The sequence below is a fragment of the Schistocerca piceifrons genome, chromosome X (assembly GCF_021461385.2).
Source record: "Schistocerca piceifrons isolate TAMUIC-IGC-003096 chromosome X, iqSchPice1.1, whole genome shotgun sequence".
Lineage (NCBI taxonomy): Eukaryota > Metazoa > Arthropoda > Insecta > Orthoptera > Acrididae > Schistocerca > Schistocerca piceifrons.
The window spans coordinates 480,976,351-481,003,088 of record NC_060149.1 but is presented as its reverse complement, the minus strand read 5'-3'; the positions used below and the strand labels follow the sequence as shown (position 1 = coordinate 481,003,088).

The window sequence follows — 26,738 nt, the reverse complement described above, 5'->3', positions numbered from 1 at the left end:
TGAAAGGTTCAAATTCATGCTTGGCTATGCTGGTTTTAGTTTTCGGTTGTTTCCTTATCACTGGAGGATAATCCCAAAGACGTTTCTTAAACAACGCCAGGTCATATTCCCTTTGCAGTCATTTTCTAATAGTGGTAGTGCGCCATCTCTAATGACCTCCACGTCGGTGTGATATTAAGCCCTATCCGTCGTCTTCCCTTTTAACTTTTTCATGGCTAAAATGTATTATACTACCTACTGAAAGACATATTTAAGCAATCGTATCTCGCTTTATACGCAGCTTTCTCATTGTGTTAACTCTGATTACTCAACGTTGATTTAGCATCCATTTTGCGAAATTTTGTTTGTCACACGCGTCTTGCCCTGTGTCCCTCCTGTTGTTTCGCCGGTATGAAGAGCTAATCGTATCCCTGATTTTTCAGTAATGTTACTTTTGTGCACATTAGCTATGAGCGTTCGCCTTTGATTGCACGTTGGCTTTGAGAACTATCGGAGGGAAATATCCGTGAAATTTGTCACTCCATAAATAATTGTACCCCTTGAAAGGAATCAAATAAGTATAGTCAATCATAAGTTTGAGAAGGCAGGTAGCCTTATTCGAGAGAAGACTGCTAAAAAATAAAGAAAAAATTCATTTTACAGACTGTCTCTGTCTAACAGACTCACCTGTTCAAATAGTTCCAAGGTAAAACGCAGGTTGTTGTTGTTGTTGTTGTTGTTGTTGTTGTTGTGGTCTTCAGTCCTGGGACTGGTTTGATGAAGCTCTCCATGCTACCCTATCCTGTGCAAGCTTCTTCATCTCCCAGTACTTACTGCAACCCACGTCCTTCTGAATCTGCTTAGTGTATTCATCTCTTGATCTCCCTCTACGATTTTTACCCTCCACGCTGCCCTCCACTGCTAAATTTGTGATCCCTTGATGCCTCAGAACATGTCCTACTAACCGGTCCCTTCTTTTTGTCAAAACCTGAAAAGACATTAATGAAAGCCTAACCCTGTTTGTTAACTGCAAACGTGTCTTTTAATTTTGTGCGGAGGCTTTAACTATCTTACATTTAACCTACAATTTATCTTCGCAAAAATTAGAAATGTCCAGCTGTGTTCTTATTCTCTAGCGGTGTCAGGTCTACAGTGAATACCGACGTTAATAAGAAGGAATTTTCAGTATGCTAGATGAATGTTAATATCAATCGCTTTACAGCTGTTCTGATACACGTCACGACGAACATGTTTTAAGGTTCTTTTTTAATCTCTGTGTCTCTCGTAGCATCCGTTTTAATCCACTGTTTCAGTTAGACCTACTTGATCCTCCATCATTGTCAGTTAGTACACATGAAAAATATCAAAACAGCTACAATTTACAATGGAAATATTTTTAGTGCTTTGGAGTATTTTTAGTGAACCTGTGGGTATATTTAATTCTATGTAACATTAGGTAATCGTTGGTGTCCGTGTAGACTTCTAGTTCAATTGAGCTAGGGTAATCCGGCTAATTTTATTCAATTTGGAAAGTTACGTAGCTTATGTAGAAATATCTCTATGAACCTTATAAGAAACAAACAATACCATAAAATGGTGACTATTTCGTACCTTCTCTTCCCCTCTCAATCCCACATCCTCCAGCTATACAATTGATATAGCTTAACATCGCTTCATGGCTTCTCTCCGACTGAGTAGTAATGTTGCATCACCCTTATAGTCAGAGGTTTCCTTGAAACTCTGCACCTATCACCACTCAGCTTGAGGAAGGTTCTTAAGTCTACTTGCGATTAAGCTTAATATTCTGACAGCGTTAGATGTAGCAAAACTATTTCCATGTGATACCTCTGATTTTCTTCACACATCGACACGAAGCAACGTTGTATGTTTCATCAGTTAAAGTTATTGACAGCGAAGCAAAGCAAATAGGATTCAATTTTCGTTGAATTTTCCTGTTGCAGATAAGAGTGTGTTACACGTCGTCAGTATATTGTCATACTTTAATTCTTATAGACTCTGTACGAATCCAGATGGTGACTAGACCAAAGTTCAGCCTCATAAGATGAACTGAGATACTCCTTTAATAGAAAATAAAGATTCACGAAAAATATAGTGATCATAAAACCCAAAACGAGGCACTCCCCGCACTACCTGACATATTAAACGGCAACTAGCAAAGATGTAATGTGCTAATCATTTATGTAAAGCTGAAGGTTGTTTGTTCCCCAGCAATAACCGAAATGTACCACGAACAAAACGAGAAAACAAACTGCGATCTTACAGCAGTGAAGTATCAACAAAAATTTCAACTGACAGAGTATGTGTGTAAAAAATACGGGATTTAACATTGTTCTATCCAGTGTCACTCCTAGCCGGCCTAAGTACGATGTGCCAGGTATAAATTTCTGAAATAGTTAACATATGATGAGAATGAATCCCTGCCCTTATGAATCCGGAGAAGTGCAGCTAGCGTCGATTGGAAACTATGTGTCGGTTCCTTGAAGCGTCCTTCCTTGACGCATTCCATTTATTGGAAGAACTCTTTCGAAATTCGGCAGATCTAACAAGGGCTAGAGCGAAAACATCATCTTTAGACATGTTCTTTAGTATCTACCTGACTATAAGAGTTTTAAGTAACTCAGTCTAGAAAGAGAAATTGAAGGAATTCATACAGGTGCTGCTAGGGCTATGAGCGATAAATTTCGATAATATGACACTGTAGCGAATATTCTCATGAACAAATTATAATCGTTGAAAACACGAGAAAATATTTGTCTTGAGATCCGATTTGCTGTTTTCAGAGTACTACTACTTACTGCAGACTGTAAAATGATTACTGCTACCACCGTTTTTTTCGAGTAAGGACCCCAAAGACAATATAAGAGAACCATAGGAGGCATAAACACACTAATATTCTCTCTCTTCATATGCGAGCGGAGCAAGAAAGAAAGCGACTAAATACAGTATGCATACCCTCCACCATGCATTGCACATTGCCTTCGAGATTATTTACGTTAGTGGACGTAGAGGTAGCATGTACACATTATCGCAACTACCAAATACAGAATATCACCCCTGAATATTATCGTAGATCCAGAAAACGTCATAGGCATTTAATATGACCATTTTGTAACCATAACGCGAGTAAAATTCCGTATGTCTTTCACAATTTTATATACAAATTCGTACATTTGTTACTTAGACGTCAGGAATTTCAAAGGGTCTCCCCGTTCAGAAATGTACTGCGGTCCCTATACAGCAATTAGCAAATGTCAGATTAGTACTAACGAGTGATGTTTCTGTACACACGTTAGTGTTTTCTTAAGCATTATTCGATGGGTGTGACGGTTTACTGAGAATCATTGATGCTGTCGGTTCGTTAGAGCATTAACTTCGCTCATCCTGATATAATAACAACTTAGATAATGTATTTCACTCTGTATTTCAACCGCTAATAAGGCAATCAAACTACATGTCTTTCTGTATCATCACTTCGAAAAAAAAATCATACTCAATAGTTTGATCCAGTTAGGTTTCTGTTCAACTAATGAAACATATGCTTTTTTTGTTCTCTCATCTTCTGGAGTAAAAAGCAAGTTCACTGATTTAGAGATTATGAAGGATTGTGTAATTTCTTCTATTTTGTCTGCTGACAAGTGATTACCTAACTAAGCGAAGATAGTATTAACTCATATCTTAGTATTGGCCTGTAATAACATTCATGCCTTTAATTACACGATACTAGCAGTCCAGCTAAACGCTACGAACAGATTAAAAAGAGACAACCTAAAACTCTCGGCCAAGCGTAGAGATAAGTTAGGTAACACCGAATTCCCTGCATATAGTAATTATACGAGACTTTTCTTTGAGAAGCGTGTCAGACATCATTTAGAGCAATTAACTTCAATGAGATCGAATTGCTCAGTAAAACTAGCAGGAGAGCATGGTTGGCCTACTTGACATTTATTAAGGAAGCCGCCCAACCGACCACGCTAAACAGTGGCGACCTTTTCACAAACAACAGACTCTAATTCTTGGAGAGATTTAATCGGCTACCACAAGTAACAACATTTGCAGCGTGGCTTGCTGGCTAGGAACATGTCATATTTCTATGCAAATCTTTTGAAACATCAGGTGTTAATACAGGACATAAGTCAATCTACTGTTTCTTGTGGTCTCAAGTAACTTTAATTGAGTTCTAAAACTATTCCCCTGTTTATGCATGTCGACATACAGTGTCGTTAGCGCTTACTTTGCGACTTTCTAGCGACATAATTATGGATTACATTTTTTTCCTTGATATAATTATGGGTTATATTTTCTCCTTTATTTACTTTGCCCTTGATGTCCCATCAAGAGCGATCTCAGCAGAGAGAGAGAGAGAGAGAGAGAGAGAGAGAGTAAAAGTTCGCTAATGGCAAATGTAGAAGAAACAATAAACCGTAGCGTTATTGAAGGAACGACCCCAGTGTTAGCCTGAAGCAATACAAAGCAATGCCAGGAGAGTGAACCTTTATATCAGCACCGGATTACGACTCGCCAGCTGACAAGCAGGAGACCAGTGCTGTACCTCTACATCTGTTTATTTTTCGCCGAAGCGTAAGCGGGAGTAGAAAACCAGAGATATCTTGTTTTCAGACTGAAAATAAAGCCATACGTAAGTTTCATCAAATTTATGTCTGTCCCTGTAACCTTTTTCATTCTCGTGTCATAAACATACACAGGTCCACAGTTAACATCCATATAGTCTGACCAAAATTTGACCACTTCCACTCCATTTACTGGCGCTTGATGGAAGTCTTCTGCAGTACAGGAGGCTGGACAGAGTCGACAAAGAAGCATATGCTGGACAGTTTAGACTTCTCCACAAGCACACTTAATATTATCTTCTGTACTATACCCCATCTTGCCATATTAATCCTTGATCTACCCACTCCTGTTCTCAGCCTATTTGAACATTTCCAGGTCGTCCAGTTCTCGTCATGACCTGGTGGCAGAGCTTCAGAATTCTTTTCCAGCCGTAGGGAAGGGGAGTTGTATTCCTCCAAAGTTGCACCCTGGCATTTTCAGCAATGGTAGTAAGAAGTACCTTTGATGTTCTAAGGAAACTCTTCCTTGACTTCAGTCGTTGCAAATGCGGCTTACGCCCATTCACGGGATGGGTTTGTTCTTTTTACAGTTCCTTTCGTTCCTTATAAGTCGCAATTTCTCTTCGAATGGAAGGCGCTGGTATTCCTGCAAGGTGGTAAATCCTTTCGACAGAAGTGGATTTCAAACAATCTGTTATAATTCTGCAGGTGTCGTTGAGCGCTACGTCTACGTGTTTGGCATGTGATGAATTATACCAAACAGGACAAGCATACTCTGCTGCACAATAGGCTAATAAAGTGGAGAGTTTCGGATGCCCCACTGTGATCTAGCCAATTTTTTTAACAGATGGTTCCTGATGGAAAGTTGCAGTGTCTCTTGAAAGTAAAAGATCTGTACAGCGTCACTCCTAGGTATTTTAGAGTTAGCAATGTTGCAACTCAACTCCTGACCATACTATCATCAATTTACGAGTAGCTTCCCTAATTCTCAAGTGAAAAGCACACACTTGAGTCTTTGAGGGGTTTGGTTTAAACTGATTTGTGCTACAGTATCTTGATAGATCTTCAAGGGCATTCGTGAGGGTGTTCTCCGCTGATTCAAAGCCTGAGCTCTGAGTCGCAAGAGCAAAGTCATCAACATAAGAGAAACTCCTGGTGTTGGAGGCTACAGGTTGGTCGTTTGTATAGATGTTGAATAGGATTGGAGCCAAGACGCTTCCTTGGGGAAGACCCCTTTTCTGTCGTCTCCATCGGCTGCGCTGCCCTTGAACGTCAACGGAGAACCTGCGGTTTTGCGGAACTGATGCGAAGAACATAGTTAGGCTAAAACCCTTTGTCATGTTGTACACCTTGAGTATTAGTAGCTGGTGGTTGACAGCGTTACAGGCCGCTGGTAAGTCGATAGATACCACCCATGTCACCTTACGAGCTTCAAACCCATCTTCTATGAATTGCGTAAGATTCTGCAGTCGTCCAGTGCAGCCTTTTTACCAGGACGAAATCCAGCTTGTTGGGATATTAGCAGAGGGTCAACTACAGGTAGGAGGCAATTTAAGATCATACTTTCCAGCAGTTTGTATAGACGATAGAATAATGAAATTGGTCTAAAATTCTTTGGATCGTTCCCTTCTGTACCAGGTTTCAGCAAAGCAATCACTCGGCTCTTCCACCATATCTTTGGGATGTGATATCTGCTCACACAGTTGTTAAAGAGCTCCAGACTATTTCTTTGTTGTTATCCCAAAGTCCTTAATTTGCTCTGTTCGTACATCATCTAGGCCAGTTGATTTTCCGTTCTTACTTTGTTTAATAGCCTTATCTAATTCTTCCATGCTGGATGATGATGTAGGCAGATTGTTCTCCTCTTGCTCTTCTCTTTGCAATTTTGGCTTTTTGGATTTGTGGGTTGCCTTCCCTTTCAGCAGTAACTGATTTGCCATTTTATTGGCTGTAATGTTATGGTGTACAGCTGTCGTAGATGGATAATGACTTAGATGTTTCAGGACTTTCCAAGCTTTATGACTATCTCTTTTTGCATCCAAGTTTTCGATGGTTTCAGTCCATTGATCCCCTTTTATCTTTCTCATAGAAGTAATGAGTTTGTGTCCTGCTTCCACAGTTGATTCACTCTGTATTCTGTGAGTAGGGTGGCTTCAGGAATGTAAGATGTTCGACAACCACGAGGAATTGACATTCTGGAGCAGCTCATTACAGCAGTGGTGTTGGTTCTATAGAAGTTACTTCGACGTCGATCAACTCTGCAAATCTCGACCAGTCAGCTTTTCTAAAATAAAAAGTTCTCCAAAAAGGTACTTTGCGAGATCTAATAGCAAAAAATATTTCACAGATTATTGGTCTACGCTGTGAGCTGGGAAATGGGGGACCGACAGATTTTACGCATTGTTGGCTAATACTGTAACTAATAAATATGAGGTCAGGATTATAGCCTCGCTTCCACCTGCCGCTGTTGAATGATGCTAGTAATTTTTCCATCATGGATTCAATGCAACTGATTCAGTTCTGTCCATTCTTGTACTGCCGCCCCATTCTCATCTTCATGATCAGAGCCCCAAACATTACTATGGCTGTCGAAATCACCAATCACATTGTGCACTCTTTTATTATGAAAATTGGACGGTTTATTAACCATAAATTCTTGGGTGATTTGTAAAGGGATGAAATGGCACAATCTCCTGTTTCTAGTGTGAGAATTTCGATATCATTTTTCACGGTAAATGCTGTGGATAGGATCTGAATGTCCGAATGAATAAAATTAGCACTTCCATATTTATTATGCTGTCTTTAAATGGTGAGGCACATTCCGTTTATTTTTGGTCTGCTCAAAAAAAAAAATGGCTCTGAGCACTATGGGACTTAACTTCTAAGGTCATCAGTCCCCTAGAACTTAGAACTACTTAAACCTAACTAACCTAACACACATCCATGCCCGAGGCAAGATTCGAACCTGCGACCGTAGCGCTCGCGCAGTTCCAGACTGTAGCGCCTAGAACCACTCGGCCACTCCGGCCGGCGGTCTGCTCATGTCGCAGCTTCTGTGTGTCTTCTGTATGCACTGTACCTGGCTCTAGTGTTGACTGCGTAGATCTGGTAGCAGCTCTTCTTTGTCTGCAATTATTCCTTCTGTGTTACCAGATACAACGGTTAACTATGGCCCTGAAACGGGCTAAGATTTTGATGTTTCTGGCATGAAAGGAAATGCCATCAGATTTTTCATTTTCTGACTTTGCCCAGGGTACGCACGATTGCTTTTCTTTATACACACATCAAAAAAAGTTTTGCATCACCTCGGTTCCGAGAGTTCCGGAACCTGTACAGAAAATTGGAATACAGCTCAACATAAACATGATTTCCGCCTTTTTTATTGCTCATGAAAACGACATATTGCATGTTGTACCACAATACAGCGAGACCTTCAGAGATGGTGGTCAAGACTGCTGTAAACACCAATACCTTCAAAATGGTTCAAATGGCTCTGAGCACTATGGGACTTAACATCTGAGGTCATCAGTCCCCTAGAACTTAGAACTACTTAAACCTAAGGACATCACACACATCCATGCCCGAGGCAGGATTCGAGCCTGCGACCGTAGTGGTCGCGCGGTTCCAGACTGACGCGCCTAGAACCGCTCAGCCACACCGGCCGGCTAATACCTCTAATACCCAGTAGCACATCCTCTTGCATTGATGCATACCTGTATTCGTCGTGGCATAGTATCCACAAATTCATCAAGGCACTGTTGGTCCACATTGTCCCACTCCTCAATGGCGATTCGGCGTAGATCAGTCAGAGTGGTTGGTGGGTTACGTCGTTATCCTGAAGGAAGTCATTCACAAGATGTGCACGATGGGAGCGCGAATTGTCGTCCATGAAGACCAATGCCTCGCCAATATGCTGCCGATATGGCTGCACTATCGGTCGGAGGATGGCATTCACGTATCGTACGGTCTTTATGGCGCCTTCCATGATCACCAGCGGCGTACGTCGGCTCCACATAATCCACCCAAAGCATCAGGGAACCATGCTGCACTCGCTGAACAGTGTGTTCAAATGGTTCAAATGGCTCTGAGCACTAATGGGACTTAACATCAGAGGTCATCAGTCCTCTAGAACTTAGAACTACTTAAACCTAACTAACCTAAGGACATCACACACATCCATGCCCGAGGCAGGATTCGAACCTGCGACCGTAGCGGTCGCGCGGTTCCAGACTGGACAGTGTGTCTAAGACGTTCAGCCTGATAGGTGTTGCCTCCAAAAACGTCTCCGACGATTTTCTGGTTGAAGGCATATGCGAGACTCATCGGTGAAGAGAACGTGATGCCAATCCTGAGCAGTCCATTCAGCATGTTGTTGGGCCCATCTATACCGCGCTGCTTGGTGTCGTGGTTGCAAAGATGGACCTCGCCATGGACGTCGAGAGTGAAGCTGCGCATCATGCAGACTATTGCGCACAGTTTGAGTCGTAACACTACGTCCTGTGACTGCACGAAAAGCATTATTCAACATGGTGGCGTTGCTGTCAGGGTACCTCCAAGCCGTAATCGGTAGGTGGTGGTCATCCACTGCAGTAGTAGCCCTTGGGCGGCCTGACCGAGGCGTGTCATTTACAGTTCCTTTCTCTCTGTATCTCCTCCATGTCCGAACAAAATCGCTTTGGTTCCCTCCGAGACGCCTGGACACTCCCTTTTTGAGAGCACTTCCTGGCACAAAGTAACAATGCGTACGTAACCGAACCGCGGCATGGTTGAACTACAGACAACACGAGCCGTGTACCTCCTTCCTGGTCGTATGACTGAACTGATCGGCTGTAGGATCCCCTCCGTCCAATAAGCGCTGCTCATGCATGGTTTTTACGTCTTTGGGCGGGTTTAGTGACATCTCTGCACAGTGAACGGGAGCGTCTCTATGATACAATATTCACAGTCAATGTCTATCTTCAGGAGTTCTGGGAACCGGAGTGATGCAAAACTTTTTTTGATGCGTGTATCTTCTTTAGCCTGATCATATACCACCGCATTCTCGATGGAGCTCCTTTCTTGTACCCCGTTACTATAACGATTTGTGTGTCTGAGAGTGTGCTTTAGAGTATTTGGGATCCGTACCAGGTCATATTGAAGAAATACATCGACGCAATTCATATGCGGGCTGCTAGATTTGTTACCGTTCGAATAACACGCAAGTATTACGGAGATGCTTCTGGAACTCAAAAAGGAATTACTGGATGGAAGGCGACGTTCTTTTCGATGAGCACTATTTAGATAATTTAGAGAACCAGCATTTGAGGCTGACTGCAGAACGATTCTACTGCAGCCAACGCACATTTCGCGTAAGGACCATGAAGATAAAATTAGAGGGATTGCGGCTCATACGGCGGTATACTGACAGTCGTTTCTCCCTCGCTTCATTTGCGAGTGGAACAGGAAACAAAATGACTAGTAGTGGTACAGGTTACACTCAGCCACGGACCATACGGTGGCTTGTGGAGTGTTTATGTAGATGTAGATAAGATGCGATTCATTTTTGTTCTGGCGTAAACACAAGCGCCGGAACGAAGATGCGGAGCGCAAGAACAGAAAAGGCGGTAAGGAAACGCCGGCCGATGGTGCATGGAATTAGACCGCGCCGCGCCAAGAGCGACACCTGGAAGAAGTAAATATAAGCGCCGGTCCTGCTAGCCTCGGGGCGCAGACCGGCACCGGATCGCGGACGTTAGCTATAAGTGATGTGTGTCAACTTACTTGAACATTTCACACATCAAGGACTCTAAATTATATTGCAAGTTGCTCCTCGTTTGCGACTGCTACTTGTGAATCTCAAAGTTAAGTATTGTCAACTGCTTTCTAGAAATAAAACTACTAATGTTATTTGTTTGAATTGTTGTATAGCATTCCGAGAATGCAACATCCTTTAGGCAATGCAACATCCTTTAGGCACCCTATAAGCAACGAGTGGCAAGACCCCGCAATTTTTATTAATACAATGCACACTAAATGGCGTTTATGCTTTAGTTTGTTGAGTACAGCAGATAAAAATAAGAGACAAATAATCCATGACACCCAGATAATATTGGGAATTTAAAGTGGGGTCGGTGGGATTTTCTTTTTTTTTTCTTTTGGTAGTGCCATAAGCATCAGAAAAGGCAATGAGCATTGTCTTCACTTTCGATTTCGTCATTCGCACCTTCTTCGCTCTCGGTGAACCGTCAGAAACCCATTCTGCTTTTGTCGTTTTGTGTTAGGTTTATGTTGATAACACCAAGTCTAGTCACCTGTGAACATTATTTTCAGAAGAGAACTGTCTGTGTTTTCAGTTCAGTCAAGTAGCGACAGGCATCCTCGCGACGTTTTTGTTGGGGAGTCAAGGTATGCGGAACAATCTTTGCACACGCTTTTCTCGTCTTCAAAACACTCCAGAGACTGTCTTGAACACTTTATTTAGATATATTTGGTTATTCCGCGGTAGCTCTGCATGTGCGATACCGGTCAGCTTCCAAAAGATCGTGAATTTTCTCAATGTTCCCCTCGGATGAACTTTAGGTGTGCAGCCCTGATCTCTCGTTGCCCTCGAGCGACACCTGGTCTCCTTTAACATGTTTCAACCACTGAAGATTTAAATAAATATCGCCGTAAGCCTTTTCTCATGTACTCAGATGTATCCGTGGTCGTTTTACCGATTAAAACGTGAAATCGAATCACTGCTCGTTGCTCTACTGCGATTTGTGAAAATACAATGTTGACACACGCTTTAACACTGGCTGCTAACAACTGACTGGTCGAATAAACAACACATCATGTTGCTGGCAGTTGTTAGTTAAAGCTGACACCATAGTAACTGCGCTGACGTCGCTTATACTCCAGGAATAAAACCAGTCTCCGAACTTTCTGGATAGATGGTGCACAAATCTTCTTTAGTGAATTAACATTTGAAGACGGAGGTAATTATTTCTTGTCTTCATTTTTTACCCTCAGTTTTAGTTCCATGATTTTCTGGATACTAACTTTGCTGCCACAGACAGCCTTTACATATGACCAGAATTTCTTTTGGTTTCGTAACATACCTTTCGGTAAGTGTCTGCTACTATAGTAATTTGGGCTTTACGCATTGCTCTCAAGATAGCCAAATGAATTTCATTCGTCATTTCTCTACCAATTATTTGTTTCGCACCTGTTATACGGTAGTCATCGTTTCTCAAGAAGTTTTTTTTTCTTTTTACAGCGACTGTATTTCTAGGAGGGTTCCTTCCATCACGAATCTTTCAAACTTGAGGGCCAATTCTTCCACATGATCCTGCCTAGACGTAACAATTCTGAGTTTCAGTTTGAGGTAGAGTACGATTACGTCTTTATCTACCTTTCTGAACATATAAATATTCTCGTTATGTTAGCTGCCCTTAGAACTTTGGTTATCATTGTTACTAAAACTGTCGCATGGTCACTGATACCAGTTTCAGTGAGGACAGTCTCAAAGAGGTCAGGTGTATTTGTTGACACCAGGTTTAATATACAAGGTGCGTCTGGAAAAATTACGTGAATGGTCTCAGAAAATAGAGGGAACACGAGATGGAAACAAAATACTTTACTGGCCTTCAAAGCAATTGCGATTAGCTACGACACACTTCTCCCATCGGTTGTAAAGCTGTAGGGAACAGTCAGCAAGCGTTTCTTGCGGAATTGTTCGAAGCACCGTGGTCAAACGTTGTTGGCTATCTGCATCATTACAGGGAATGATACCAGGTGCTGCCAAAACGATCCGCAGACCAAGCGACAGTCAGTGGCTACGTGTTGATAGCCTTCCCCGTCTCCCTCGGTAGAAATACATGATGGATCAAGCCCTTTCTGTCGAAAGAGGCGCTCAAACTCGTATCAATCTTTAATTTTACCAGTCGACATTTTTGGGAGGCAGGGAAGACGATGAATACTGTGCCATTGGCTGTCGCTTGGCCTCCGGATGGTATTGGTAGAAGCACTTCTCATTTCCTGTAATGATACTGATATCCAACAAGGCGTGATCAGGGTGCTTCGAGCGATTCCATGTGAATCGTTTACTGACGGTTTCCAACAGCTTTACATGCCATGGCAGAGGTGTGATGTACCTAATGGTTAAGGTACACTAATGAGCCAAAACATTATGACCACCTGCTTAATAGCCTGTTTGTCCGTATTTTGAACGAAATACATTACTTATTCTGCGTATCTGGTGTCTGACAGTTGTGGAGCCGCACGGACCGTGACAAGGCGCCCCTTAGACCGTGCGGCTGGTCTGACAGTTGGTGGTAGGTTTGTGGAGGTGTGGGGCATTAGATGTCTACGCACAGCTCATGTAATTCGCGTAAATAACGGGCCGCTAAATTGCGTGCGCGGTGATAGCGCCCTATAGTGATCCACATGCGTTCATAAGATTTATATCTGGCGAATTTAGTAGCAGAGACATAAACGTGAGTTCACCATAATGTTCCTCAAACCACTGTAGCGCAGTTCTGGCTCCGAGATATGGACAATTATACTGCTTAATGATGACATCGCCGTCGGGGAGACATCAAGCACGAAGGGATCCAGGTGGTTACCAGCTGTCTGCGTGTCTTCGATTACTACCACAGGTCCCACGTAAGCGCAGGAGCATGTCTCCCATAGCATAATACTGTTTCCACCAGCCTGCGTCCGTGGCGCGGTGCACGTTTCGAGCCGCCGGTCACCTCGATGACGTCGTTTGTGGAGACAACCATCGACCGAGTGTAGCAAAAATGTGAGTTACCCGGAGAGCCGACACGTTTCCATTGATCGACGGTCAAATCCCCATGATCCCGTGTCCACTGCAATCGTAACTGACGATGTCGTTGGGTCAACATGTGAACACGTAGGGATGGTCTACTGCGGAGCTCTACCTTCAAGAATGTACGACGAACGGTGTGGTCCGAAACACTTGTGCGTGCACCAGCATTGTTCTCTTTCGGCAAAGATGCCACAGATCACCATCTATTCAACTTTACAGAGCAAACAAGCCTCCGAACCCCACCTTCTGTGAAGATTCGTGGACATCCAACCATAGTGCCTAATGGTAGTTTCACTGTGCTGCTCTCTCTTTCCATAGGTGCTCAAGACGAACATAGAACCAGCTTCGCCGTTTTCTAGATATTCGTTCTCAGGCTCTGGGTAATCATAATCTGTCCTCTGTCAAAGTCGCTTATCTCAGTGGATTTCCCGATTTTCAGCCCATATCTTCGCTAGGGTGATCCCCCGTCTGTGTCTGCTACGCTTTCATATTTTTGTTACCGCGTCACATGCCCGCAACGCCACCTGGCAGCATCCAACGTCGTGGTGGGCAGTGGACGTAATGTTTTGGCTTATCAGTGTATTTTCTTTGTAGTTCTTGTTTTATTTATTTATTTTTTGAGACCATTCACCGAACTTTCAAGACGCACGTTGCATTTGCATTGAGTAAGTTTCCGGACTATATGTTCTAGTTATTTTTAGAGATGTATTGTAATAATATTGCGTAGGATGTCTTGCCATGCCCATCTCTTACAAAACTGAAACTATCCAGATCGATTATTGTATGATTTTTGCCTCCTCCAATTATGGAAGTATGGTTGGAGATCATACGTAGGGGCGAACTGATATTTTTTCCGAAGTTTTCGGTTACATCTAGAGGTGAGTCTGGCGGTCGATAAAAAGATACAATTTTAAGTTTTCGTCCTCCATTGATAGTGAATCTTCCAGTTTCTTTCTTGGTGAATTTTAGTTTGTTGTCTACTTTGACAAATACACCACATTCATTTCTCACTAGTCTGTTCTTTCGACACACACTTATGGTTAACGCAAGAATCACATTGCTGTCAATTTCCGGTGTTAGCCAGCATTCTTAACTACTAAATAGTACTGCATCAGTTTCACTGTTTTTCAGGTGCACTTCCTTGCAAGTGTTTCGGCAGCTGATCCACTGACGCTTGTTATTCATTACTAGCAATTCTCTCTCTCTCTCTCTCTCTCTCTGTCTCTTTCTCTAGGGCATCTCGACACACATTTGTTCTTGCTAAACGCCAAAAGACATTAATTTACTGACCTTCGATTTCTTTGTTAACCCGTGAAACTTGATTAGAAATGCTAGTTAACCTATTCCACTGTTTTCAGTGCATGACATTTATTTGTTAAGTAAATGTAAATCTTCAGCGTATGATATACTTCAGCTATCGAATAAAATTTTAGCTTTTCTATGTTCCCTCACGCCTCCATGATCAACCTAAGTTAACCAGTTTACCAATTCACAGCTTGATCCACCCATGTGGGTAGGATCGAATACGATGCTTTCTAGGTTACAAGAAACTTATCTTTCTTCTTGGGTTCTTGTTAGAGGAACGGATGTGCAGGTTAGCTGTATCAACGCATCTTCACTTTCCTTGTCTGTCGAATATTTATGAAAGTTCTTTCAGTCTCGTGTATTCGAAAGACATATCGCCTGGTGAATGCTATCACACTGGTATGAATTACCCATACAGCTGCGAATTTACATATTTCATTACACAGGTGATGACCCACTAGATTCAACTGATTGTGAAGCTGCCAGACTTAAGCATGATGGCTGAAACGAGGGGTACGAAATTTTAAATACAGGGTGAACATTAATAAAACCGACAAATTTCAGGTATCGTTTCTTAAGTGGAAATCGAGGAAAAAAGGTCCAATGAGCATGTGTCCAAAAACGCATTATTGCCACAGTAAATGGCGCTGACGAATGAAAGTTTCTCTGACCACTTTTGTGTGTTCCTTGTGTGTTGCAGGTTGTGTGATTGGCGCATCGTACTGTAAGCAGCAGAATGGTCCGATATTCATGTCAGGAACAAGCCGTGGTGGTGGTTGTGCTCGCTCAAACAGATGGGAACGGTCGACAGGCAGCACGGCTATATCAAAACAGTTACCCACACAGACCCCAACTACATCACACAATGTTTCAAGCCATTTTTGCTGTGTCTGATCATTGATCCTCTCAGAAAGACGAACTTGCAGGGAGGCGGCGGATTGTGTGTGTACCAGATTTGGAGGACTGGGTTCTACAGGTTATTGCGACGAACCCTAGTACAAGCTACAGGTAAGTGGTCACAAACGCGGTGTAAGCCAAAGTACTATTATGTGTATCCAGTATGATAACCGCTACTAGCCCTATCACTTACAATGTGTGCAAGGATTATCAACAACGGATTTCCCACTACAAGAAGGATTTTGTCGGTGGTTTTTGCACTAACTATCAAAATTATGGGATTCTGTGATCAGTCCTGTGTACCGTCGAAGCAGCCCTTACCAGAAATGGCCTCATCAATCTGCATAATCGTCGTCTATGGCCTACAGACAATCCCCGGGTAATGGTTGAGTGGTTTCATCAGTATCGGTTTAGCATCAATGAGTGGGCGGGGATTCTTGGCGACCACAAACCTCGACCGGTTATTATTCCACAACACCTCACTGGAGAAACCTACCTAGACTTCATGCGTGGGCTGCTTGAGAAAGTGCCTTTGGCAATACGACAGGTAATGCTGGTTTTGCATGACGGAGAACCGCCCCACTTCCGGATTACATTTCGACGAAGCCTCATCATCCTCTCCCACGTTGGATAGGACACGGAGGTTCTGTAGCGTGGGCTGCTAGATCACCGGACATAAACCCCACTGATTTTTACCTCTGGGAGCATCTGGAAAGCATTTTGTATGCTAAACAAGTTCCTGATGTGCAGACTCTTCAACAGTGTGTTCACGACGCCAGTGGTGCTATTCGGATAGAAGCCGGAATGTGATAGAGTGCGGCAATCCATGATTCGACGTGCGAGCGCGTGCACTGCATCCCATGGAGACCACTTTGAACATCTGTTGCGACGTCGATACGCTGCAGCTCTGTTTTGTGTTCCGGGATGACTTCTTGTCACTGCATGCACATATGTTCATACGACCATTTTTCCTCCATTTCCAGTCAGAAATTTGCCCCAGCAGTTTGTCGGTTTTATTAATGTTCACTCTGTATAACATCCAGAATATGCTATAACATACTTTTATCCATGAAGACAGATGAGTGTTCTATTTGGACCGAATATAGAAGATAAAAGACATGAAGTTATATGAGTACGTACAGAATGAGATGAGCCACTTATTTAAAAACTAGACAAGAGCGAAGGGCCGGGCGAGGTGACGGAGAGGGTAAGGTTATCCACCGTTATTTCGAAGCAAATCTCACTCCAGCTATGCGGGTGAATTCTTTCCACGGCTTATCTAAATCACTACAGGTAAATGAAGGAACGATTCCTAAACCGAGCTACGGCTATTTATTCCAACTAGTGCTCCATGCTTTTCTTAAATCAGCGTCGACGAACTGCCGAAATCTATTCTTCCTTGGACTGCTACAAGAAACCGAGTACTTCTTTTCGAGTGGTTGTGTCAATCCAAAAGAACTGAAACGTTAGAGACCCTCTAGAGAGCCATGGAACCTGTCCATAAGGGTGTTCAGAGAGCATTACACGTCATCTTGTAGAATGGAACTTTCTTACCTATCTCACTTATTGAGACAAGAGTACTGACCTTGAAGCTGTTGATGATCATGTCGAGGCTGTGCAGACGAAGTTCGTCAGTAGGCTCTAGCACATCCAACTTGACGATGACCTGGCCATCGAAAGTGGCGAAATTGTCACCGTCGAGAACTGGGTCGAAATACGGCCTCAGGCGAATCTCGTAGTGGCTAGGTTTCACGTTTGTGGGTAGCCGATACTCATAATCCAGTTCTCCGTCCTCTTGAGCGAACGCCACCATCAGCTGCACCAGCAGCAGCAACAGAGCCCTGCACACGACAAGAAGGATAATTGATTAACATTCTCTTTCACACAAGAGTGTTATTCGAGAGCTGTCTGCTTATTCTATACGTTACATTTTTGTTTGCAAAACCATTTTCCGATGCAGCTGTTAAAATTAATTATTGTTCGTTTCTCCTTCTTAAGATTAAATAAAGAGAATTTTTCACCAACCGTTCTTCGCCTTATTTACATAGCACCTTCTGTGGTCGTTCTGAAAATATTGATACATATGTTTGTACATTTTGATGGTTATAGATTAAAAAAGTATTTCTTTATAAAGTTGGCGTCCAATTTACTTACGGCGTTTCCGTATTTTTGTTATGCTTTTTGGGCGCAAAACTGCTACGGTCATAAGCGCGCGTTCTGTGGCTTAGGAAAGGGTAAAAAACCGAATGGGAAATCAGCAGCAATTGGTTCGAAACTCAAAAAGGAGGGACACTAAAAACAGAAGGAAATCTAAAATACTACCATTGAAGGGGGCTTCAAATGACCGATGTCATCTCACTGACGCTGATCAATTCGAGGACGCGATCGGCTGAGCGCGTGCCATCTGCTAAAAGGGAAGTTATATCAGGTGACAGTTGTAAACGGGTGCGTAGCGGATTAAAATAGGGGCACTGAAGTAAAAGGTGTCTCACCGTTCACGGTTGAGAGCAGTGGAGACAAAGCGGGGAAGGATCGCCACCTAAAATATTGTCGATGGCTAAAGACAGAGCGCCCTATGCGGAGTCTAGTTAACATTACATCCTCCCGACGACGAGATTGGGAGGAAGAGGTCCAAGCACAGGAAAGGGGGTGTCACCTTCCGTGATTTACTATCGGAAAATGTAGACCAATGTGCGTGCCATAAAAGAGCAACACGACGACGTAAAACGCTCTGTAGATTGGCTAAGGGAACCATGCGAACAGCGGGCCGAGGACAAGAGACTGCAGCCTTTGCCGCTATATCGGCTGCCTCGTTTCCGCGGATCCAAACGTGCCCTGGGATCCAGAGGAATGCCACAGAGACGCCCCCCAAGTGGAGCAAGTGTAGGCAGTCCTGAATCCGGTGGACCAGAGGGTGGACAGGATAAAGAGCTTGGACGCTGAGGAGAGAGCTTAGCGAATCCAAGCATATAATATACTGTAGCCTCTTATGGCGACGGATGTATTGTACAACCTGGAAAACAGCGTAAAGCGCCGCAGTAAAAACCGAACACTGGTCGGGAAGCCGAAATCTATTAGTAGTGTCGCCAACAATATAGGCACTCCCAACACCAAATATTGATTTTGAGCCGTCAGTGCAAATAAATGTGGCATGCTCCATTTGTGCGCATAGAGCATTAAATAAACGAGGGTAAACTAGAGGGGGGGGGGGGGTTACCATCCTTGGGAAACTGATAAAGGTCACGGAGCAGGCAGGTCCGGGGGAGAAGCCAAGGTGGCGCGGTATTCCCAGTCGTCAAGAAAGTTTTAGGAAAGTGGAAGGAAGAGAACGTAGCAGTTGACGGAAGCGGACTCCCGGTGGTAATAGAGTGGAAGGGCGGCCTGCATATCCTAAATCCAAGGAGACGTCGAAAAAAGGGCATGGCCCGGATGAGCAGGCATGGAAGACAGATGACCAACGTAACGACTCAGAAGGACAGCTCGCCGATTGGACAGCGGAGGTTCAGCAGTCTCAGCATAAAAGCTCTCCACGGGGCTGGTGTAAAAAGCTCCAGACGCTAGACGCAATTCACGGAGGTAGACATAGTTGAGACGCCGAAGAATAGACGGCCGTGCAGAGGAGTAAACTATGCTCCCATAGTCCAATTTCGAACGCACTAAGGCGCGATATAGGTGGAGGAGGACCATTCGGTTCGCTCCCTAGGAGGTACCACTCAGAACACGGAGGGAGTTGAGGCACATGAAGCGTGGGAGACCAGCACAGTTTTCTGTCAAACATAACTCCCAAGAATTTAGCGACGTCCGCGAACGGAAGGTCGACAGGGCCTAGATGTAGGGAAGACGGAGGAAGCTCCGTATGACGCCAAAAATTTACACAGACGGTCTTACTGGAAGAAAAGCGGAAGCCGGTTTCGATGCTCCGTGAGTGGAGGCGATCGAGACATCCTTGAAGAGGTCGTTCAAGAAGGCTGGTCCGTTGAGAGCTATAATAGATCGCAAAATCGTCGACAAAGGGGGAGACCGAGACATCGGGAAGGAGACAATCCATAATCGGATTTATGGCGACGCAAACAGTACAACACTAGCACGGAGCCCTGAGGCACCCCGTTTTCTTGGAAGAGAGTAGTGTTAACCCGCACCTTAAATGTGCGCTCTGTGATAAATTCACGAATAAAAAGGGGTAGCCGACCTCGAAAGCCCCAAGAAAAGTGTGCGGAGGATGCCAGTCCTGCAACAGGTATCGTATGCTCTCTCCAAACCAAAAAATATCGCTACCATCTGGCGTTTCCTGAGAAAATTGTTCATAATATAAGTGGAGAGAGCAAAAAGATGGTCAACTGCAGAACGATGCTTTCACAAACCTTGGGCAACCTTTTGGTTGAGGGACTCCAGCTACCAAACTAAACGGCAATTCACAATACGCTCCAAAATCTTACATCCACTACTCGTGAGAGAGACTGGGCGATAGCTAGAGGGAAGATGTTTGTCCTTTTCAGATTTCGGAACAGGAATGACGATACCTTCCCGCCATCTTCTGGGAAAAGTACTGTCTGTCCAAATTCGATTATAAAGGCGAATGAAGTAACGCAGACTACGGTATGATAAATGCAGCAACATTTGGACGTGGATGTCACGCGGTCCTGGGGCAGAAGAGCGAGAGGAAGAGAGTGCGTGTTGGAGTTCCCGCATGGAGAAAACAGTATTATAGCTTTCGCTATCTTGAGAGGAGAAAGCAAGTGGTCGTACTTCCGCTGCTCGTTTCTTCGGGAGAAAAGGTGGCGGGTAATTTGAAGAGCTCGAAATCTCGGTAAAGTGTTGACCCAATAAGTTAGAAATTGCGTCTGGGTCCACTAAGGTATCATACGCGACAGTGAGCCCAGAGATCGGGGAGAAATTAGACATGGCGGATAACTGTCGAATTCTGCTTCAAACTACCGATGAGGGAGTGAAGGTGTTAAAGGATCTGGTGCAGAAGTCCCAGCTTGCCTTCTTGCTATCGCGGATGATGCGACAGTATTACGCGCATAACTGCTTATAGCGGATACAGTTGACCAACGTAGGATGGTGGCGAAAAACGCGAAGAGCATGTCTCCGCTCACGTATTGTGTCACGGCACGCCTCGTTCCACCAAGGAACTGGGGTGCGCCAGGGCAAAGGGGAGGTATGAGGTAATGAGGTATTGAACGTTCCGCTGCTGTAAGAATAACTTCCGTAACATGAGTGGCCTGATCGTCGATACTAGGAAAGCGACGGTCGTCGAATGTCGCTAGAAAGGAGAAAAGTGTCCAGTCGGCTTGGGACATAGATGACAGTTGTGGCTGTAATCGAAGCACTCGAGTGTATATCAGCAAGAGCGAACCATTCAAAGCGCCGTGCTAGCTGAACAGTACCGAACGAATGGTCTAAATGAGAGAAATTTGACGTGGAGCCAGACAAAAATGTAGGTTCCCCAGTGTTGAGGCAAACAAGATCCGCTTGGTAGAAGAGGTCAATCAATAGAGAGCCTCGTGGAAAAGGACGCGGAGATCCCCAAACCGGGTGGTGGACATTGAAGCCCCCACCCAGAAAATAGAGGGGGGGGGGGGGCAGGAGCTGACCAAGGAGATGAAGGAGATCAGCTCTTGCCATCGGTGTGGACGTTGGAATGTATACGGTACAAAGAGAGAAGACGGATCCAGAAAGGGAAAGACGGACAACAGCAGCTTGGAAGGGACTGATTAAGGGGATTGGGTGATAATAGACAGTATTATGGAGAAGAATCATAAGTACCCGTGTGTTGGAGTGACATCAACACAGGGGAGATCAAACCGGACTGATTGGAAATGGAGGAAAACAAAGCGATCGTGAAGACGTAGCTTTGTTTCCTGAAGACAGAAGACGACCGGGGAGTAGGATCGTAAAAGGATCGACATTCTATCCCGATTGGCTCGAATTCGGCGGATATTCCAATGGATAAGTGACATAGGGTGGACAGAAAAGGGAAGAATCTCACCGCAGTTGCTGTCAACTCCGACAGCGTGGAATGGCATTCTGCCTGTTGTGGTTGGCAGGAGAGCCAACACCATGTTACTAGAGGAAGCCGAAAGGCACGCGTTTTACCTCACGCAGGCTGGCGTGAGGTCTAGAACAGGACAAGGAAATTAGAATTTAGAAAAAACGGACGTAGTTGGTGGAATACTTAACTTTAATCCATTAATGGTGAACGTCGCTCTTGACGGTACATGATTCAGTATCAATAGCAACTGGTAATGGCGCCTTGCTAGGTCGTAGCAATTGACGTAGCTGAAGGCTATGCTAACTATCGTCTCGGTAAATGAGAGCGTATTTGTCAGTGAACCATCGCTAGCAAAGTAGGTTGTACAACTGGGGCGAGTGCTAGGAAGTCTCTCTAGACCTGCCGTGTGGCGGCGCTCGGTCTGCAATCACTGATAGTGGTGACACGCGGGTCCGACGTATACTAACGGACCGCGGCCGATTTAAAAGCTACCACCTAGTAAGTGTGGTGTCTGGCGGTGACACCACACTGCCAAAGGCAGAAGACCCTGATCCATAGGCTGGTCGGGGGCAGCTCCTGCCGCCAGCGGTCGGCCGGTGAATGGGCCGGCAGCGAAGCGTCTCGGCGACACGGAAGATGGCCAAGGGCGGTTACCGCCAGGTGGCGCTGTAGATGAGACACGCCGTGGCGGAGGAGGAGAGGAACTTTGTTTCTTATGAGCCTTCTTCGAAGCAGGACGTTGAGATGGAGGATTCGATGGTTGTGAAGTCGGTGTATCTAAAAAAATCTTCGCCAGTAGGCTCTTTTTTTGGAAGTCCGGGCGTCCGATTTTGGGACCCGAGATTTAGCAGGAGCTGACGAAGGGTGAGCCTTAGAGCGAACAGGTGACAGTAGGGAGGCTGAACGGGCGATCTTTGGGCTGGCCGATCTGACGACCGTGGCACTGAAGGTGAGATCGCAAGTCTGCGTGGCTACCTCCTTAGTAGGACGAGGAGATGCAAGTACAGAGCTATATTTACCCTCTGGGGGCACAGTGGGCTTTCGACTGGCGAATAACTTACAAGCAGCAAATGTAGACGCATTTTCCTTCACTCGGATTTCCTGAATAATTCGTTCATCCTTGAAAATAGGGCAATCTCTAGAGGAAGCAGCATGGCCGCCCATACAGTTGATGCAACGAGGGGATGGAGATGGACAATCACCCTCGTGGGCATCCCTTCCACATGTAACGCATTTGGCCGGATTGGAACACGACTGGCTTGTATGATTAAACCACTGACACCGATAGCAACGTGTAGGGTTGGGGATGTAAGGGCGAAATGAAATTATCTCATATCCCGCTTTAATGTTCGATGGAAGTTGAACTCTGTCAAACAGAGTCGATACCAAGCCCTTGTCAACCCTTTTCACGTCTCGATGTACAGCCGTTACCCCTGGTCTGACAGGTAGTTTTGAATGTCCTCGTTGGACATTCTTTGTAAACATTTTCTCTTACGCTACATTGGCACACTTCAGCTCACTTTAGAAATATAACGGCAGTTGCATCTGTCCGCACTCAGCACAGTATTCCAGTGTTTATGTTTGTTCAAATGGATCTAAGCACTATGGGACTTAACATCTGAGGTCATCAGTCTCCTAGACTTAGAACTACTTAAACCCGACTAACCTAAGGATGTCACACACATCCATGCCCGAGGCAGAATTGGAACCTGCGACCGTAGGAACAGCGCGGTTTCAGACTGAAGCGTCTAGAATCACTCGGTCACATCGGCCGGCAGTTTATATTTGTTCATTTGTTTGTCGTGTAGGTTGTCAAACTGTGATTAAAAAAAAAATGTAATTTGTGTGTGTGTGTGTGTGTGTGTGTGTGTGTGTGTGTGTGTGTGTGTGTGTGAGAGAGAGAGAGAGAGAGAGAGAGAGAGAGAGAGAGAGAGTGTTAGTGCAAATTAGTGAACATGTCTTATACGTTCAGCAGGGATGTGAGTGATGGAAATTAGAGCTGCGTGAGAGTTGTGGCTCGAATTTTGGGAGGATAATGATAACAAGCAACTGGAAGGAGATGGTAATGGTAAATGGGGCTTCTGGTTATATGCATATATTTAATGATATATTAAGTGGGCTGTTAGTTTAAAGAGTGTGTGGTTTGCCAGGTTTATGTGATCATTTATGAGCTGTTTCTTTTCTGTTATGGTTTTTTGAATGTGGTATTTTTCTTTTAGGGTGAGAAGTCTTTTTTGTAGTTGTTTCTCCTTACGGTTTCAGTGTTTGTCTCTCTGGTAGTAATTTTATGTTTTTGGTGTTGTAAATATTCCGCAGCAGTTGAATAACTTGTCCTCCTCTTACATGTTCTTTGTATCTGGTGTCACGTGTCCTCTTGGTTTGACCTATGTATCATCTACCAAATTCATACATTTCAGCTGATATGTTCCTGATTTCTGATAAAGATTAGTTTTTCCTGTTGTTTTAGCAAAGTACTTTGATGTTGAACTGTTAGTTTGTGAGGGATTCTGTCACTGTGTAGGTGATAGCTAGGTATTTGCTCTTTTCTCTTTCTTGATTGTATCGTGCAGCTTTGTTACTAAGTTTTCTTTGCATCGATCGTTTGTGGATATTTGCACAATGGTATTCTTTTCTTTTTGGTAGATATCAGTGTCTAATGGTACCGTGTTCAGTCTGTGGAGTATATGCCCAAATGCTACCTGCTTTTGAGAGCTCGTGTGCTGCGATGTCTGGTGAATAATAATTGTATCTGTTGTCAGTTTTTGACATGTGTTAAACGTGTGTTGGTTGTTCTGAATATTCATGATAATGTCCAAGAAATTTAAATATCTATTGTGCTGCTCTTTTTCGATTGTAAAATGTATATTATCGTGAACAGAGTTTATGTCTGTATGTAGCTAGTCAGTGTGAGTGCTTGGATCATCTATTAGACAAAAATGTCATCCATATATCCAATCCAGTATAGGATGCTGTACCTATTTTTCACTATTTTGTTAAATATGATCTGTTCTACAAGGGTTACTAGTGGGATCCCTAGTGTCTGGAACCATAGCAATCATATTTATGAACACACACACACACACACACACACACACACACACACACACACACACACACACACAACAAATGAAAAACACAAACACTGCAATACTGTGCAGAGTGCGAACACATATACCTGCAGTTCTCTTTCTAGAATGAGGTGAAGTGGAAGTAACGCCAATGTAGCGTAGAGAAAGTCCTCCAAAGAAGGCAAAAACAGCCTAGTGGATCTCTACAGCTAAGTTTCTTTAGATCTGAACAACGAAAGAAAAAGCTATGGATTGCCGAATATGTGACAAGGGGAGGAAACATTAAGTACATTTGACGCCAACTTCACAAAGAAATACTGTTTTTAATCTGTAACGACCAAAATGTACGAACGTATGTGTCCGTCCGCCGCTCGTGGTCGTGCGGTAGCGTTCTCGCTTCCCACGCCCGGGTTCCCGGGTTCGATTCCCGGCGGGGTCAGGGATTTTCTCTGCCTCGTGATGACTGGGTGTTGCGTGATGTCCTTAGGTTAGTTAGGTTTAAGTAGTTCTAAGTTCTAGGGGACTGATGACCATAGATGTTAAGTCCCATAGTGCTCAGAGCCATTTGAACCATTTGAACGTATGTGTCCATACTTCCGAAATGACCACAGAAGATTACTTTGCAAATAACAGCGAAATGCGTCTAGTGTAAAATTCTTTTTAATTAATTGCAGTAAGCTAGGGTAGAAAAACAAATAAAAATTGGTTATATTTTTGTTTTCAAATTTCATTTCCTTTGTACTGTCCAAATTCTATGTGCATGGGAAGTGTAAAGTTAGCATTTTGAGAAAAATGTGTTCTAGTGGCATTGAAACTAATCGAAAACTGACGTTTTACATAGTAGAGCCTTCTTATGTTTATCTTTTTACCACTGGAAGACTCTCAAAAGTTCCAGACACGAGCAACTATGATAATTCAATCCCAGCAGGAATGTCACACAAGTTGGCCATCAAGCTTCTTGGAAGATATTGCTCCAAACCTTCATGGCCTCAACATCTCTAGGTATATCACACTGCACCCTTCTGTACAGTTTGTTATTTATTACAATTGGAATTCGTTATTTCAGCATAACGAGAGGAATTTACATCTTAATTTCTAACTGAATTCTAATTGGTCGTGATACATCTGTGTTTATATGACGCAAGCCACCTTGCGATGAGTAACGGGCGACGTATAACTCTGTAGTTTCTAAGGCACACAGTTATTCCGATTATAGAGAGTGAACTTTCTTCGCGTTGCATTCATAGTGACAAAGGAACATTCTCAGGTGGAAATAAATGATTTTGATGAAACTTGGTGTGATGTAAAGGGGTCAAAAAATGCAATAGGTATTTTTCCATTTTTGCCAATTTTCACTTTTAAGGGGTAACACACTCCCCGAAAGGTAATGTTTAGAGGGAATATCTTCAAAACTATTAATTATAGGAAATGTGTTTCAGATTAAAGTTGAAATTAATTAACCTTCTTAAAAACTGTATATACAATTTAAATGATAACTTTTGTTAAAACATAAATCAAAGAAATTTTCACAACATATCCCTCTATATGTAATAAAGATTGTTTCACAAATGCCATTTTTCAAAAATAAGTCGTACGCAGTGTGCTGTCGGAGTATTTTCAACATAAGAGTTTAAAACATCTAAACGATCATTATTATTCTAATTACTTGTTTTACTTACTTCTGATTTATATTTTAAATTGACATTTTTAGGTTTTAAAATCATGTTTTTTAATCATTTCACATACATGTATTTTGATAATTGGAAAAATAAGTAACTCATCGTTATTGTGATGATTTCGTATCATAACAATGATCAGTATAGTAATCATTAAAACATAACTTACACATACAGTGAACGAAATTTTTCGCATGATACACACGACGGACAACTCAGTATAAAACAGAGTTCAGTAAGAGTCTCAAATTGCGGCGGGCGATCCTCTAAATTCGCAGGAACTGTAACTGAAGGACACCATTTTAGCATTGATTTGTGACACCATGGATGGACAACCGACTATTATGGAACAAGATAATGGGCAATGGTTTCATGAAGCAAAGCTCTATGATATGGCAACGATTGAAAATGATCGCGAATCTAGAGTTCATGAGGCGT

At 43.5% G+C, this 26,738-nt stretch overlaps 1 protein-coding gene across 1 annotated transcript in view; it reads right to left on the bottom strand.

The window, feature by feature from the left end:
* The window catches only part of LOC124721803 (aminopeptidase M1-C-like), a 437,502-nt gene that overhangs the window by 282,629 nt on the left and 128,135 nt on the right, over nt 1-26,738 (bottom strand). Inside the window, exon 2 of the mRNA XM_047246924.1 lies at nt 17,147-17,402. Within this exon, the coding sequence (XP_047102880.1) occupies nt 17,147-17,402 (256 nt within the window). The remainder of the gene's footprint in view (nt 1-17,146; nt 17,403-26,738) is intronic.